Below are 15,461 nucleotides of genomic sequence, written 5' to 3' on the forward strand. Positions count from 1 at the left end.
TCCATGATGTATCCCATATAACTGTGTGTTTACTATTGCTTTACTTAATAATCCCTTGACAGCTGTTTCCGCATATTCAAAGTCGGCACGATTGCGAAAGGGCGCCCACGGTTTGATCTCCAATGCAGAGCCAAGTCCAGCTTCGTTGTTGCCTTGATCAGCTGAAGGGATAACACTGTCAAGGGGAATTATGACTGGGTCATGCTTCCCACTTTGAGGATGGTGGACAACTTGAATAAAAGTTGCACTTGATATCTGTTGGACATTGGTTTCGTCGTTACCAGATTCTGCTAAGTCAAGACTCAAGTCTGTCAGGCACAGTTGAAAGACAGAATGAAATGAAATATTCCCGCACCGCTGATTGGAGGACCCGCTTCAACCTCGTCATTGACTTGAGTCCGGTCTCCGTCAGCCTGATAAGATGCACAGAACTGTAAATTTAAGAAGTTGAAAAAGAGAGACGTTAACACCTCAACAGTTTTCTTTCTTTTTTGATTTGGCTCCTCGAGTGATCTCCCTAAGCACCGTTTCTCTGAATGGTTTTCTTGTCGTGCCGCTAGCTCTAATTGTTCCTGATTTCTGACCTTGCAGGACTTGATGTGCTTGTCAAAGCGCTGTGTGCTTCGGTGTTGTTGACAATATTTACACCATGGTCCTTTTTTTGCCTCGGTTGTCCTAGGAATATGAGACATAGTGTAGCTAGCTAGTATAGTTGAGCATGGAGACGTCGTTGTTGAGAAAATCATAGATCATGATGTTATCTACAAGTCACGGTTAGCCTGGTGTACGTAACAATTGAATCAGAGTCAGTAACAGATACTCCACACTGTTGCTCGTCTCCAACCAAAACAGTGCAGATGGAAAAAAAACAGAAACATATCAAAGACAAGAAGAAGAAGACCTCTACCAATCAAAAGGCTGCTCGTCAGACTGCTCAAGCTCCAGGAAGAAGAATAGCCCATGCAAAGAGCAGAGTTGTTTCACGCAGACAGGCGTCTAGTACCGAAATGGAGGGCAATAGTGAACGAGAGAGAGGTGGAGATGATTCAGAGGTATCAGACTCACCAGATAGTAACGAGCATCCAAGCTCTGCGCAGAAACCCATCAGTAACACGGAATCAGATAGTGATTTATCACAAATCAGTCTGCGAATGTCACCGGCATCACTGTATAAGGTAGAGACAGTTAGTTTCTTGTCCACAAAGATGTGCTGATGGTGTATATAGGCTGCCCGTAACGCTCAAATTGCAGCTAATGCTGCAAAGGAAGAAGCTAAAACTATGCGTCGTAAATACGACGATGCTATGAATGAGGTACATCAGGATGAGTCTGTTGAAAGGGGATCAAAGAAGGAAAAAAAAACCAAGAGCTCAAGAGATGATGACACGCACCACGAGCAAGTAATCAAGGGACTGGGGCATCAGTTTGAGATAACTCATGCTCTTTGGCTACATGAGCCTACCAAGACTTTTCAAACAACCATTGACGACGAGTATGATAAACTGGACCGTTTTGGCAGCACAGCTGCTAAAGTGCAAGGTCAGCTTCGTGATATTTTAGACATTGTTCCTGCCACATACCATGGTGACCTTCCGAATCACTGGTTAGGCCGTTCAGTGAGTGGTCCAGAATTTTGTAAGCAGTGTTCGAAACTCACCTGATTTTCAGTTCCGTGATGGAATGCAAGAACAGCGGTCAAACACAGCTACTCGTCTTTGATCTCGAGGTGCCACCATTTTTAATTGCACGGAGGAAGACTTGAGGATATCCCGCAAACGATGTGCAAAGTTTAGCGAAGATATTGGGCGGGTAGAAAATGCAAACGGTACCTCGACGTATCATCCATGGAACGTCAGTGTCCTTCATCGTGACTACAAGGGACGCTTCGACATCCAAACAGTTTTTTTGAATCCAATTCTTCAGAAAGTGAGTCAATAACAGCTGAAAAAAAATAAGAACTAAAAGCCAACCAAGCAGACAATGAGCTGTATCATACGAGGGCCTGCATCTGTAATTGCAATGAACGAAGGCGAATCTTCCCGTGCTGCAAGAAACAATGAAACGATGGATCTAAAATGGGGATTAAACCATACAACGCCTGGCATGGTCGCAGCTTCTGCTGTCCTTGTGAGTACTTCTTGAGCTCATAGAGAAATCTGACTAACATACAGGGATTTATTTAGGCTCGTTGGGCCTTATCTCCAGACGAGTGCCTCAAGGAAAAGGGGAACGAATCTGGCATTCGTTGGCACGATGATTTTGACAACTACCTGGAGTACCTTTTAAGCGGCCTTCAAAAACAAAAAAAAAGTGTACTCAATATATTCCGAGAGTGGGATCAAGTCCTTTTCCCCAATACAAGCCATGGACTCGCAGGCCAACTGAGCAACACAGACAGGGATCAATTAATGCAAAGTGTGATGGCTGCATTGAATCATGATGAGGATGGATATGAACAGCCCGAAGGCCATAACAGCCATTCTGAACGAGGCTCTGGGGGACTCAACGAGGGTGGGAACAGCGAAGATGGAAGCGATAACTTCGAGGAGTGAAGGCACATGTGTATAGATAGTGCCTCTGTTATTAGATAAGATACAAATACTAGCGAATTGATGTTATCATGGCCAGACCTTGAATGACTGATTGGCTTTGTAATCTTATCGATGATCAATCGATCAAGCTTCAATCAAGCTTCAATCAAGCTTAAATCTGGACGACTCAAACTGTAACTGAGGTGTCGATAACGCCAAGTCCAAACACGAGTTCAAGAAACTGTCCAAGACTATGGGAGACAAGTTGGACAAAGAGAAAGGCAGGTTCGTACAGTCTTTACTAACACAATCAACAATAATGATACAGCAGTGATTTGTACCCGCTCTACTTTGACACAAACTCATGGAGAACACCCTTCAGCACTTCAGTCTGCTCGCGGATCGCCCCTCCAACGTCTTCTTTCAACACTTTTCCCACCTCATCAAGATTCTTTTCGATGTTCCGCAATGTCTCTTCCAAATCTTGAGAGACTCGACTGTCTGGTGCTTCTGACCTTGCAACTCTCCTCCTTTTCCCTGGGTTAAGCGGTGAGAGCTCCATTTGTGATACGAGGAATTGACGCGCCCCACGACCGGTCCCAGGAGTCAATGGGGGAATAATATTGACCATCTGCTGAATGGTACCAACGGTGAGCCCAAATTACTGTGATCTCAATATGTGTACCTCATTGTCAATGGTATCTTGATCACCTATGCGACGCTTCAAAGGGACGGTGCCTTTTCCATCACTTTTTCCTGTTGTCTCGGCAACATTTACCACAGAGTTCTTTCAATCAAACTGGTAAGTCACAAAACATAATTCTTGTGTATTGAATTTCTTACCTCTTTGTTTGCCGCATTAAAAGAATTGACCAGGTTCACACCAGGCGTAGGAAGTTTATCAGCACTCGCTGTGTCATCTACCCGGGATTTAGTGGGTGTCGAAAAACTCGGGGTACTTTGCTGGTATCGTTCAAGCCGATTGTACTTATAACGCCCTTTTCTATCCACAGGACAACCCTGACCAAATCCACCACCATCATGGTATGATATCACACCGTCAGATGTGTGCGTGCTTGTGGAGCCCAATCTCAGCACTGGAGAGTCTTTGGTTGGCGGAGGCGGCGTAGGTGTACGAGGTGAGACCAGGGGACTTGTTGCAGCTACAAGCCCTGCATTATTTTCCTTCTGCTTTACTGAATATGTGTCTCCATGAATTTTCAGCCAGTGTTGCTCGAGTTTACTGGGACCTTCGGCAGCATGTGCAAGAACTGTGGGAGCAGCATTATTATAAGTAGATGACTTTGAGCTGTTTTCTGACGACGACGTCTCTTCAATACAAGGCGTGGAACTACGTCGTCGTCGCTTTCCTGTGTATGATGGCATGGGTTGTTGGATTATGGGTCCAAGTGTATTGTTGGGCTCCACTTCCAGTGAGCGAGGATACAGTATCTCTTGATAATTAACTAATCATGACGTTTCTAGCTCCACCAGCGCCACATGTTGTATATAAGGAGGGCAAGGCTCCCGCCTGTCGTTCACATGCTTGCTCCCTTTTGAATACCACCAACACGAACACTTGATGTTGCAGGCCTTTGAGTCTTCAAACTTACAAGGTATGTCATCAGGCTACACGATGCACACTCATTTATTGATAACTCAAATATGCTTGCAGAGCCAATCAACCCTGATGTTTAAACGAGGAAGCCAGCAGCCAACAAAGAACACGGCTAGGAGCCGCACTACTCAGGTATGTATTATAATCTTTCTGACTTTGGCATCAGCCTCAATGTTGTCTTCCGCTATAGCAGCCATCAAGCAGTCAGTCTCGCTGGCTGTTTCTGCAACACTAGGAGCAAAATTTCCCCTTCCGATGCCTGGACCATCCCATATTAATGCTTGCATTATCACTCAACTTGCTACCCATCTGAGGAATGGGATGAGAATCATGAATCAACGTGTACGGTATTTACTGATACTAATGGCTTAGTAATATACAAATCTACCTCGGGGATATCACTTTAACAACTAGTAGATACTATTTACAACGAAATACTATGGCTTCTATTGTCTCTTTTTACTCTAAGCTTTAAAATTGAAAACCGGCAAAAAGCAAACAAAAGCATATATTAAAAACTCCGTATTAGGCCGAACCAGGCGCGATAGGACTGTTGAGCCTTACTGATACCAGGTCAGCGTTGTCCGCGTCCTCTGCCTGAATCGACGGATATCCTTGATCACAGCACTCAGGCTGAATTGACAGGTCAGTCTGGTGAGCTCGATCAGCGTACTTCGGCACTTCAGCGCGATCAGCCGTGTCAGCACGATCAGCCATGTCAGCGCGATCAACGTGGCTAGCGTATTCACACTCATCACGCGTATTATCCTTACAGGCATCTGATCGAACCTGTCCGCAGCGTTTTGTATCTAATATGTTATCCAAATTTCTTACAGCGTTATCAGGTCGCATTCGGCCAAATCATGAAAAACGGATTTTTGCGACAGTGGATCTTAGTGAACGTTAACTCCTTCCCAAAAAATTTAAAGTAGGTGCAACACTGGGCCAGACCAAATATTGTTTCAGCCACAAATCTAAATGCGAATAGTACTTCCAACACTGTTCTCGCTCAATCATCGCACGTTCCGTTCCAGCGTCTACATACGCAGAGATAAGTACTTTGGTGGTGTGGGTACTCTGGAGGGGAGGGAGAGTGGAGGACGTTAGTTTTAACATCAAGTCGACCACTCAAGCTCAAACTATCTCCCATCTAACTTGTCTCATTTGCCTCTCCTTGCTTCTTTATATTTTCAAAAGTTTCACTCGACAATTTGAGGGTGCCAGAACCTGTCCCTCTTAGTTCGGACAAGACGAGCTACGGATGGAGAAGAAGAATTTTTTTTCCTTAATGGCACATGAGTACAAAAATGCACTGATCATTTATCGAATTACAACAAGAGAACTTCAAGCTTCCAACTCATTTTTCCCGCTTTCTCCGATGCAACACATTACAACTTGCTCGAAAGACCGTCTGTGTACCTCTTCTCGGCCTCATCAAAGTTGATAACGGACCAGATGGCGTTCAAGTACTGCGCAAGATGTCAGTTTGAGAATAGCACAAAATTACAAACAGGGATAGGAAACTTACGTCAACCTTCACGTTGAGGTACTGGAGGTAGAAAGCGTGCTCCCAGATGTCAACACCGATGATGGGGACGTGGGTCAACAACGGGTCCTGGTTGGCGGTTGTGGTAATCTCCAAGCGCTTAGTCTTGGGGTTCAAACCCTACAAACATACGGATATCCGTCAACACAACCCTTTATCGTGTGAATAGACAGCATATAAGCCACTCACGAGCCAGCCCCAGCCACTACCTTGAATGGCAGCAGTGGTCGCGTTGAACTCCTTTTTGAGAGCGTCGAGGCTACCGAAAGCCTCGTCAATTGCCTTCTTCAGGGGACCATCCTTGAGCGCGCCACCATTGCCTTTTCCCTCAGAAGCAGCAGGAGCAAGGTTCTTCCAGAACAAAGAGTGGTTGATGTGTCCTGCACAGCCAAACGCCCACCATCGAAATCACGATCCAAATTCAACCAAAATTTCAGTGAAAGACACCAGTAGTGAGTCAGATAAGATGATCGAGTTCATAGCCGACATGAAAAGAATTACGAGACCGATAAGATAAAGAAATCGCAATAGATCAGCAACAGATCAGACATAATGTGATACGACGAAAGATCTACTGACCACCACCGTTGAATTTGATAGCAGCTTGCAGAGCAATGCGCTCTTTAGGGGTCGACGTCTTGACGTAGTTGGCCTCTGCAGCGTTGAGAGCAGTGACATATGTCTGGTGATGCTTCTTGTGGTGCAACTCCATGATCTGCCTCGAGATGAAGGGCTCAAGAGCATCGTAGGCGTAAGGAAGGTCGGGGAGAGTGTGTTGCGACATTTTGATTTGCGTTACTGTTGGTGGTCTGAATTCAAGTGGGAAATGGACGGTTGAAAGGGGGATTATGGGTGTGGGTCAGATTACCACGGCTGATATCATTTGTTGTTTTCTGTTTATCCTCCGCGGGGCCCTATGCATAAGCCTGTTCTTACGGCCCGTAATGGTATGTATTCATCAGCGGACAACATTGCGATAATGCAATACTAAGCGAGCATACAATACACAATTGTGCACATCCTGGTAGTAAGAAATGTACAGTACACTTTCTGGAAAGTTACACAGCAGCTATACAAGAAACAGACAACGTACAGTACATTGATAGATCACACTTTAAATCGATCGCCCATATCTCGAGATAATAACGATAACGGCACACAGAAAAATCCCGCGATAACATCATCAGTAATCAGACAACGGAAGAATCTTGCCTTTTCAAGGGACCCCGAAATCAGCTCTGACTCATCCAGGAGCAAAAATAAGCTTAAGTGCACTCACCAACGTTATCGTAGGGTGATTTCTTGCGGCCACCGAGCAATTCCACATCTCCACTATCGAAGAACGAATAGCCCGCTAGTCATTCGGCATCAAAGGTGTCGTCAGACGATGACGAGTGCGAGGGTTAATTAACTCCTAATCTCGCGTCATAGTGAACATAGGACAACTCACGCATCGTATCTTCATAACCGTTTACATACTCATCGTGCCCATATCCATGGCCGTTGATTGGTCTACCTGTTTTCGAATCTCTCAGGATGCCCGCGTGGTCTACGAACGGTGCCGGCCGCTCATTCGCGGAGAGATGGAGCTGCACGAGGATACGCTGGATATCCAGCAGATAGCCCTGCAAGGTGTCAAGGAAGCGCCGCGTTTGCAGATGCTTTGAAGAGGCAACACTGCGCATAATAAAAAATCAGGTTTCCTCATCGTGATATGCAAGCTGCAGCAGACAACATAGGGCACAGAACGTACACTGAAATACCATTCTCCTTGATGATATAGCCAATCCCGTAGCCGTCTGCGGCGACTGGCCCAAAGCCGAACAACCTCAGTGCAGGGTTACCACAATTCGATGTCGAGAGGATAGATGTGCTGAGAAGAGGCCAACCTGGGTCGGCGAAAATCTGCGGAAGTGGCTCTCTGCTCCCGTGGCCGTTAGAAAGTGAACCATTCGGGACGGGATCGTCAGGAGAAGGATCCAAGTTTCCACTCTGCTGGCGCTGATGGAGGCAGTAGAGCGCATACAAGTGTCTGTGTTTCATGAAAATGTCAACATGTATAAGCAAGTAAATAAGCGCGCAATTTTACCTGTCTTGACCTAACCCCTGACCGCACTCCTTTGTGAGCTTCACATGCCTCTCACAAGCCTTGCGCAAAGCAGAGATCTTCTGGGCTGCTGGTGCTTCAGAGAAGAATGTCTAGCATATACTCAACAATCAAAACAGAGTAACTCGAATAGATGGCCAGCCAAACTCACCTTAGTAAACTCGACACTTTCGACCTGTACGGTCCTGATAGCCTCAGTACGCCCATGCAAAAACGCCTTGGTCATCGCTGGCTCATACGTACACTCCGTTCTTCCATACAGTCCAAAATAAGCAGCCTGGAATGCCATTTGCACGAAGGCATCCGGACTAAACCCATGACTAGTCATAAAATTCTTGCCATACCCACGAAACTCGAGCGCCTGGCAATCATTCTGACATATCAAATCGCTCAGTCTGGTCTCTGCGAACCTGATGCCCACGCGCAGCGTCGGAGTTAGGCGCCATTCAAGTTTCTTAGGCACCGTGTCATATAATGATGACGAATTGGATGGGCTGTGGTTGTGAGCTCCTTTCTTTGGTGGTTTGTAAGACTTTGAGTGAGGAGAGAGAGGTGCGTGAAATAGGGTTGGTGCAGAAGGGTTGATGGACCGCGCGAGAAGCATCAATCCCTCCGTAAATACGTCGGCTGCGAACCGTAGCACCGTGTGTCCGTCCACACCCGAGTGTTCAAAGTTAATTCCCGCAGCCCCATCCGCGCAAACGATAATCTGAAGTTTGTCGTACCACCTGTTTGTGCATGTACCCACTTGAACACCTCCTTGGAGGTCATAGGTCCCGCATAGGAAGTTTGAACAAAGATCGGCTAAATCGACTGGCACTGCATCGTCCAAACAGACGACGAAGAGAGACTCGTCAACGATTTGCAGGCAAGATGCATTCGTGCGGTCTTTGGCTAGTGCAGACCTGAGGGAGGACCAGGTCTTACGGTTCTCGGTAGAGAGCACCCCTATGGCGGTGCGAGCGACTTCTGTAGGTGGCGTCTTGTCTGCATCTTTCACGATCGCTTGCAAATTGCGGAGCACCTCCCGTTCAGTCAGTAATGGTAAATCGTCATCGTCCAATGCGTCGAACCAGTCTAGTAGGAAGGTCAGAAATGTAAGATCAGGGGGTATATAACTTACAAAATTGGCCTCGACGCAAAACTACAATATGTTTGGCCTCTGCATTCACTTCCATCTTACAGCCCCTCTTTGGGGAACGTCAGTGAAAACCATCGATTCAAAATAGGTACGCACCGCTGTTGGTATTCTTGCAGTTCCGAATAGTCTTGTGTACTGATCCATGTCGAGAGGAGTTCCACGGACAGTGTCTGGGTCCAGCATGCCTTTGCGCAAGTCATGGACGAACCCGAGCGAAGAGACAATGAGTGAGGCAGCTCTGGGAAGCTGAGATCCACGATCTGGAGTTGGGTCATTCCTGATAGACTTATTATGGTACGGAACAACATAAGTGGAAAATATACATACTCTAGTACAAAAAATGGGTTTAATGCGAGGACGACTGGGTCGCTGTGTGATAGATATGATTCATACCTAAGGGGCTAAAGTCAGCAGAGTTCTCGTACAGATAACCTACACTGATTATACTGACCAAAAGTCTTCTATGTAACTGCAAAGCGACCAGGCGATCAGTGGTACAGCTCAGACCTCCGACAGGTCTACTCACCTGGCCTTGCTCTCTGCCCATGTCTGTAGTCTCTCTTGTAACTTTGGTCCCTCTCCCTCTAAAAATTCCTTGACAGCGCGCTCAGTTTTCTCGTGTTCCGCCTCATCCTGCAGACCCTTCAAGGCTGTCAAGTAGCGCTGGCAGGTTTCCTCAAGAGGTGGGATCGGGAGCTTGGGTAGTTTCGACTGGTAAGCGAGTGTCCTCGCTGGTGGTGGGTTAGGATCAAAGGTCGTTGTTGGTTGTGACATCTGTGTCAAGCTAGATAATAATGATTGGCTAGTTTGTGTGTGGATAGCTGGTTAAATATTCATGGATGAAGAGGACAAGGGGCGATGATGGAGAAGCTGCATGTGCTTGATTTGTACTCCATTGGGCTGGTGACACATGGCTGTGATTGGCAGGTGCGGAACGCCGCTATCAAAACCGATCGAGCTCTAAGACTTACGAATAACAAGCTTGTATTCTTTCGGATCTTTACTGCAATTTTGTCATTGGTCTCTTCGTATTGCTCGCTGAGGAAATACAGCGGACTACAGCTGGTGTCGCACAATCGCCGCCACGTGACCCGGATTTATCCGCGTCATCGTCCCATTGAGTGTCTCGGAACAGTCTCACCTCATATGAAAAGGGGTATTAACTCTGTTGTATCGTAGTTGTATCGAGAAAATGGGCCTCGGATTTGTTCGGGTATGTGAATAGATGATTGAAATATTTTTGTCTTCTGAAAGATCTGGTATTGGGTGACTTTCCATAAGGTTTCTGCAATAGGAACAACATATAAACATGATATCCGAAATAGCCAAAGGGCTGCCAATAATATTTTAATGACTTGAATAAACCACAAGAGCCCATTGAATAAATCTAATCAAAGTCAAATATCTGCAGTCTACATCCGAATTAAGGACTGATTAAGCACTGAGATCAGGCTTACAGAGTCATCATGGACTTGAGTGAGGCAATTACAAGCCAATCTGACAAAGAACAGTCTGACAATGAACTCGTCGACCCCACTTGAACAAGCCACACTGGCACTTGTGGCTGCTACCACATACATTGGAGCAAAAAAAGCACTTCTTCTTCTTGTGGACCTGAATAGATGGGGCTTTTATATCATAGGCAATTTGAACAACAGTTTTGATGTAGTGAGAAACTGTGCATTGAGAGCACAATTCATGCTGTTGTGCTTGGTTGAATAGCAGCCTTGAGCAACTTTTAATGTGGGTTGACATTGACCGCTTGGACATATGTCCAAATGCAGACAAAAATGATATATTTAATTCTGTAAAGTCTAGAAGGGGGGTAGGTACCCCAATTCTAGATGTGCCATTTAATGACATTTATCCATGGGGTCAAAAAGTTAAAGTAGAGTTTGAACAAAAGGAAAGTGCTGTATGGCACAAGTGTGAAAAATGAGAAAGAAGGTTAAATTGGAGAAAGAAAGTTGTAAGTCCAAAAATTGTGTATCGTAACAATAAACCTAAATCTTCCCATGCATGTACCCGGTTAGATTACCAATCCACATGGAACTCCATACCTGCATTACAAGTCACTCCTTACAATCTCCACTCCCTTCAATTAGTATATAAGCTGTAGCTCCTATACTCTGTTCGTGCAGTTTGAATATCAATAAGTTCCTCCACCTTTTATTAAAGTCCCTTTCCAAGTTTTTGTTACACTTTTGGGATCGCTTCTTTCTTTTCTCGCTGGACTACTCATTTCTGTTTACTCATTGGTCATACTATCAGACCAGTGACTCATACTCCTTCACAAACCTCTGCGCTGTCATTGGATCTGTCTTACCTTATATAGTACTTACCCTTCAATGGCAGAGCCTGCCGTAGATAGGATGTAACTCCTATCCTGGATCTTATCTACTATAAATAGCCTATGTAACGGTAGTAGTATTTCTCAATACAACTCTATGCAGTCTCAGCTTAACTAACTCAACCCATCAGAACCACAGGAGGGGAGAACCTCTATTCTATCTCATCCTTGAACATATCCTTGGATTGGCCTCTCTGGATCACTGAACCAGAACTGGCTCTTGTTAAGCACTTTGTGCATAACAGTTTTCCTGTCCTTCTCTGAAGGACCCTATACTTCCATCCTCCATTCTTTCCTTGTTCATTCCATCAAGTTAGGGACTAAGGTCTGTGGAAGGGCCTAGCACACAAGCTAAGCCAACTCCCAACCTTGTACCCTGTTCTGCTCCCCCAGCATATCTCTGTCCTCCAAAACTCCAACTACTCTGAAGGTCACAGTTCTGACAGCTTACCAAAACATGGATACTTCACTCCAGCTCCATGCTTCCATGACAAATGTCCTTACCTGTGTCCCATTACCATAGTACTTATCCAGTTCTGGTATCGAGATTGACAGGGTGAACTTGCTACTAAGAATCTCCATTTCCCGCTGTCATGCACCAAAGTTGATTGGTAGCATGGACAGGTGTCAATAACAAAGCGAATATTCAAAAAGACTTGCCTTTGCGCCACACAGGCACAGTGCCACGTGGAATAGTAATTAATATCGCCTTTTTCGATCTTGTGGCTGATCAGCACCACCTCTATTAGGCAATCCAGTCATGCTCACCTTTGCTTTTCCATTCGGTACTTTCCGCATTTCAGCATTTTGGCAAATTTTCGCGTCGCCACTGGCTACACATTGCATTGCGCCCTCACTTTTGTCGTTTCCCTTACTCCCCTTCCTTTGCCTAGCCCCACCATGGGTCCCTTACTCTCGTTTTTATTCTCACCCGACGGTTATTTCTGGATCCCCATTTTAGTTCACCTCCTCGTCACCTCCACCCTCCTCCTCCTCATCTTCTTTGCTCCCCCACCATTTCTGATGTCACCACTTCCTATCCGCTTCCATCGCCAATCCGTTGACTACCACGTGCCACTGCTGATATCAGCAAAGCCCCGGAGGCCGGTTCAAATAGGGCAACAGGTCCATCTTTATGACATCAATCTACCATCATATACTATCAAAACATTGGTCGCTCGTCTTGCCTGGTTGGAGTGTGGGTGGGTAGTTTTTGAGCTGGAGAAGGTTCATCCCCTTGCGTCGCCCATGTTCATCGCTGTCCCATTCACTTGGGTACACTTATCTTTTGTCCATCGTCTTCGCTATAGCTACACCTACCACATGCTGCCTGGGACTCACTTGTTCTAAATTGGAACCACTCCCCTCCCTCCCTTGTTTGACCAGGTGGTCCAACACAACCAGTCCATTGGTAAGGCCATGGAACTGTCGGATTTGGACTAGGTGGTGGACCGGTGGCTCCAGTTTCTTTTTTTTCAGCAGAACATTCATTCATGTGATTATTTTTGATTTTTGAATCATTTTTATGGACACATATTTTTTTAGAATGTCTGACTGACAATAAAGGAACTGTGTTGATACTGATAGTGTTTTGCCTTGCCCTTTTTTTACTGCATCTTCCCATGACATCATGATTTTCCTGCTCTCTTTTTGCTATTGGACTTGGAAGATAATCGGAGCGAGGAGAGGCTGGAACAGGAGGTGAAAGGTTTCGCTGTGGATGAGCTGGTGACCAACGGGATGGTGGAAGAGACCGAGGTGACCGAGATGGTGGGAGAAACTGAAGGCCCTCCAAATGCCTGAAAACATGGCATGTATGCTTTTGGGAGGTATTGTGGCTAATAACATGGCATCGCCACATCAATAAGAAAACCCCATTCTGTTTGGGGCAGACAAGGCATGCAACATGCCTACCGCCATTTAACAATCTGTACACTAGAAAGGTACAGTCATTCAGCAAATCCACATAACAAGATGGCCAAACAGACCTCGGGAGTCCAATTGGTTGATTTGCGATGTTGCTTTTGGCATGTTCAGCCTCGCACGTTCAAGTTGTTGATATGGTGTTTTTAGAATGCAGTTTGTAGCACAGCCACTGGCTCTCGACTGCCTGAACTCATCCAATGATTCGCTGATAAGTTCCCACACAGTGACTCTCACTTCACCCTCTCCCAACTTCATCATGGCAACAACCGTGTCCACTATTTTGTATCCACAGGTGACTGACAGAGATTGGGGCTCGAGGAATGGATTGCGACCTTTGAACACCACAATTTCTTTTAAAGGCTCAGTGCCAGCTACCAGGATTAGGTTGGCGGATGTGGTGATTTTTTCTCTTCTTATTTGTTGATTAGGACTAACTCATCTATGCTCTCTAGCCGTTGAAGGTCTCAATCACACTGCCGCAGGAATGTGCTGGAATAACCCCAGTGGTGAACTTTGGGCCTCTAGACTTTATGTATTGTGGCAGAAGTTTACCATCAGTGCTCTGCTCACATCAAGAGGTGGATATTTCCTTTATTTTCTGTTTTTACACGATTGATGTACCGCAGGAAATGCAAGAGCTGAAGATTCCCTTGTCTTTCTTACCCCTTCACCCGAGCTTCAATCCCTATAATACGCAGTCGTGGGTCAGGCTAATGAATAGTCTGCAGTGTTGGCTGCTCACTGAAGTCGTCAACAGGCAATCTCTGGAATGGGTGTGGGGTTGCAAGGCTTTTTGGATGGCTTATGTGGCGGCTTATCCCAAGTTTCCTTACGGCCAATGGACTCGTTGGAGCCCAAAGATTTCCCCCGAAGGCTGTTTTTTGCAGGATTGGTTAGCCAAGAGGGATGCGGTAGTTTTGGGTGAGGATACCTTGGTATTTGGTGACGATGCAGACTACATATCTGCAAGGTGTGCAATCTGGGGGAGATTGCAAGAACTGATTTCTTTGGTTTACAATGGGAGTATCGTCACTACCAGTACCTAGTTGATGTTCTCATGTACTCTTCATACCATCATGCATTTGGTTGTTGCTTTTGCTGTTCCAAAAAATATAATGTGTTCATGATTGTTATTATATATGTGCTTTGAACACGAAGCTCTGAAGACTGTTTTACAATAGAACCCTGATTTCAGAGTACATCCTAAGGTCTACTAACAGTCTAGATTGCTAGTGAAAAAACATCTACAACAATCATTTTTGAGGTACTACAGGCTCAACACTGACAGAACCATGGTTGTAAATATCACACGAGCACTCAATTGAGGACTCTGATACCTCCTGAATCCCTCTGGCAGACCTTTGGGCTATTGCTACCATGATCAACAGTACAACAAGATGTCATTGACCCTTCGCTCTGTTTTTCGGTAGACCCCGGAGTAAGGTTCCAACCGGCCCCATTGATGATATATGACTACTATCGTTGGACGCCGGATGCAACCAGTAAGAGATATGCACTTGGGCCTCCAGAGGCTCAACGATCACTGTACAGGTAGCTAGAAAACTGTCAGATGTAGAATATAGTATAGAGAATATAATTGTGAAAGAATTTAGTGAATAGCTTATCTGTAGCAACAACGACAGACCTGACACTATGCTCTTGAACTCCAGAAGTGTGATTTGTGAGGGAAAGATGGCCAGATTTGACCAGATCTCGTGCTGAAAATATTGCAATATCTTTCTAGAAAATGTCAATAGGTAGGCCCCTACAATGCCAGATACTTACTGAGCTGATTGGGGCCTCAAAGCGTCTGGAGAAACGAAAACAATGATGGAGTCGTGACTAGGCGACCGAAACAGGCAATCACACACAAGATAATCAATCAAGGACCGCTAGCTCCGCTTCGGTACGTACCGCACATACCACCAGCGTCAGGACTTGGTGTGACCTGGCGGAATTTGACTTGTAAGCTCCGCCTGATTTGGTCTGTGAGTGCCGCTGTGACCCAGTGTGACCAGAAATTGCAGAACCATTCCAAAACATGTGTCGTCTTTTCGGTTTTGTTCCGCTGCTCCAATGCTTCAAGTCCTTGCTTATTTTTCTACATAGGCAGCTAGAAAACTAAAAATTATATCTACTGGTCAAGTTCCGACAGTCTAAAGCTCAACAACTGGTGAGTTATTCAACTTCTCCCCAGACCAATTGCACCTATTGTCCAACGATAGTATGTCGACGAATCATG

At 45.6% G+C, this 15,461-nt stretch overlaps 5 protein-coding genes across 5 annotated transcripts; 2 read left to right on the plus strand and 3 right to left on the minus strand.

The window, feature by feature from the left end:
* Positions 1-857: 857 nt before the first annotated feature.
* On the plus strand, positions 858-2,552 carry SERLADRAFT_443304 (uncharacterized protein; the record flags this gene model as incomplete). Its single annotated transcript, XM_007323916.1, has 6 exons — positions 858-1,175; positions 1,227-1,616; positions 1,688-1,726; positions 1,789-1,926; positions 1,978-2,127; positions 2,184-2,552. The coding sequence occupies 6 exons, from the start codon at positions 858-860 to the stop codon at positions 2,550-2,552; spliced, it is 1,404 nt and encodes a 467-aa protein (XP_007323978.1).
* A 159-nt stretch (positions 2,553-2,711) lies between these two features.
* Positions 2,712-3,917, minus strand: SERLADRAFT_418525 (uncharacterized protein; the record flags this gene model as incomplete). Its single annotated transcript, XM_007323917.1, has 3 exons — positions 2,712-3,162; positions 3,217-3,318; positions 3,375-3,917. The coding sequence occupies 3 exons, from the start codon at positions 3,915-3,917 to the stop codon at positions 2,878-2,880; spliced, it is 930 nt and encodes a 309-aa protein (XP_007323979.1).
* Positions 3,918-5,404: 1,487 nt separating this feature from the next.
* Positions 5,405-6,543, minus strand: SERLADRAFT_479637 (uncharacterized protein; the record flags this gene model as incomplete). The annotated part of the gene is made up of 4 exons (XM_007323918.1): positions 5,405-5,618; positions 5,678-5,815; positions 5,885-6,075; positions 6,275-6,543. The coding sequence occupies 4 exons, from the start codon at positions 6,477-6,479 to the stop codon at positions 5,538-5,540; spliced, it is 615 nt and encodes a 204-aa protein (XP_007323980.1).
* Positions 6,544-6,584: 41 nt separating this feature from the next.
* On the minus strand, positions 6,585-9,971 carry SERLADRAFT_364059 (uncharacterized protein; the record flags this gene model as incomplete). The annotated part of the gene is made up of 10 exons (XM_007323919.1): positions 6,585-6,907; positions 6,975-7,049; positions 7,146-7,372; positions 7,449-7,727; positions 7,785-7,894; positions 7,954-8,879; positions 8,926-8,992; positions 9,040-9,220; positions 9,271-9,336; positions 9,470-9,971. The coding sequence occupies 10 exons, from the start codon at positions 9,715-9,717 to the stop codon at positions 6,879-6,881; spliced, it is 2,208 nt and encodes a 735-aa protein (XP_007323981.1).
* Positions 9,972-13,228: 3,257 nt separating this feature from the next.
* Positions 13,229-14,357, plus strand: SERLADRAFT_479643 (uncharacterized protein; the record flags this gene model as incomplete). Its single annotated transcript, XM_007323920.1, has 3 exons — positions 13,229-13,616; positions 13,672-13,797; positions 13,846-14,357. 3 exons carry the CDS (start codon positions 13,368-13,370, stop codon positions 14,263-14,265), a joined length of 795 nt encoding a protein of 264 aa, XP_007323982.1.
* Between the last annotated feature and the right edge of the window lie 1,104 nt (positions 14,358-15,461).

This window comes from Serpula lacrymans (genome assembly GCF_000218685.1).
Source record: "Serpula lacrymans var. lacrymans S7.9 unplaced genomic scaffold SERLAscaffold_17, whole genome shotgun sequence".
NCBI classification, from domain to species: Eukaryota; Fungi; Basidiomycota; class Agaricomycetes; order Boletales; family Serpulaceae; genus Serpula; species Serpula lacrymans.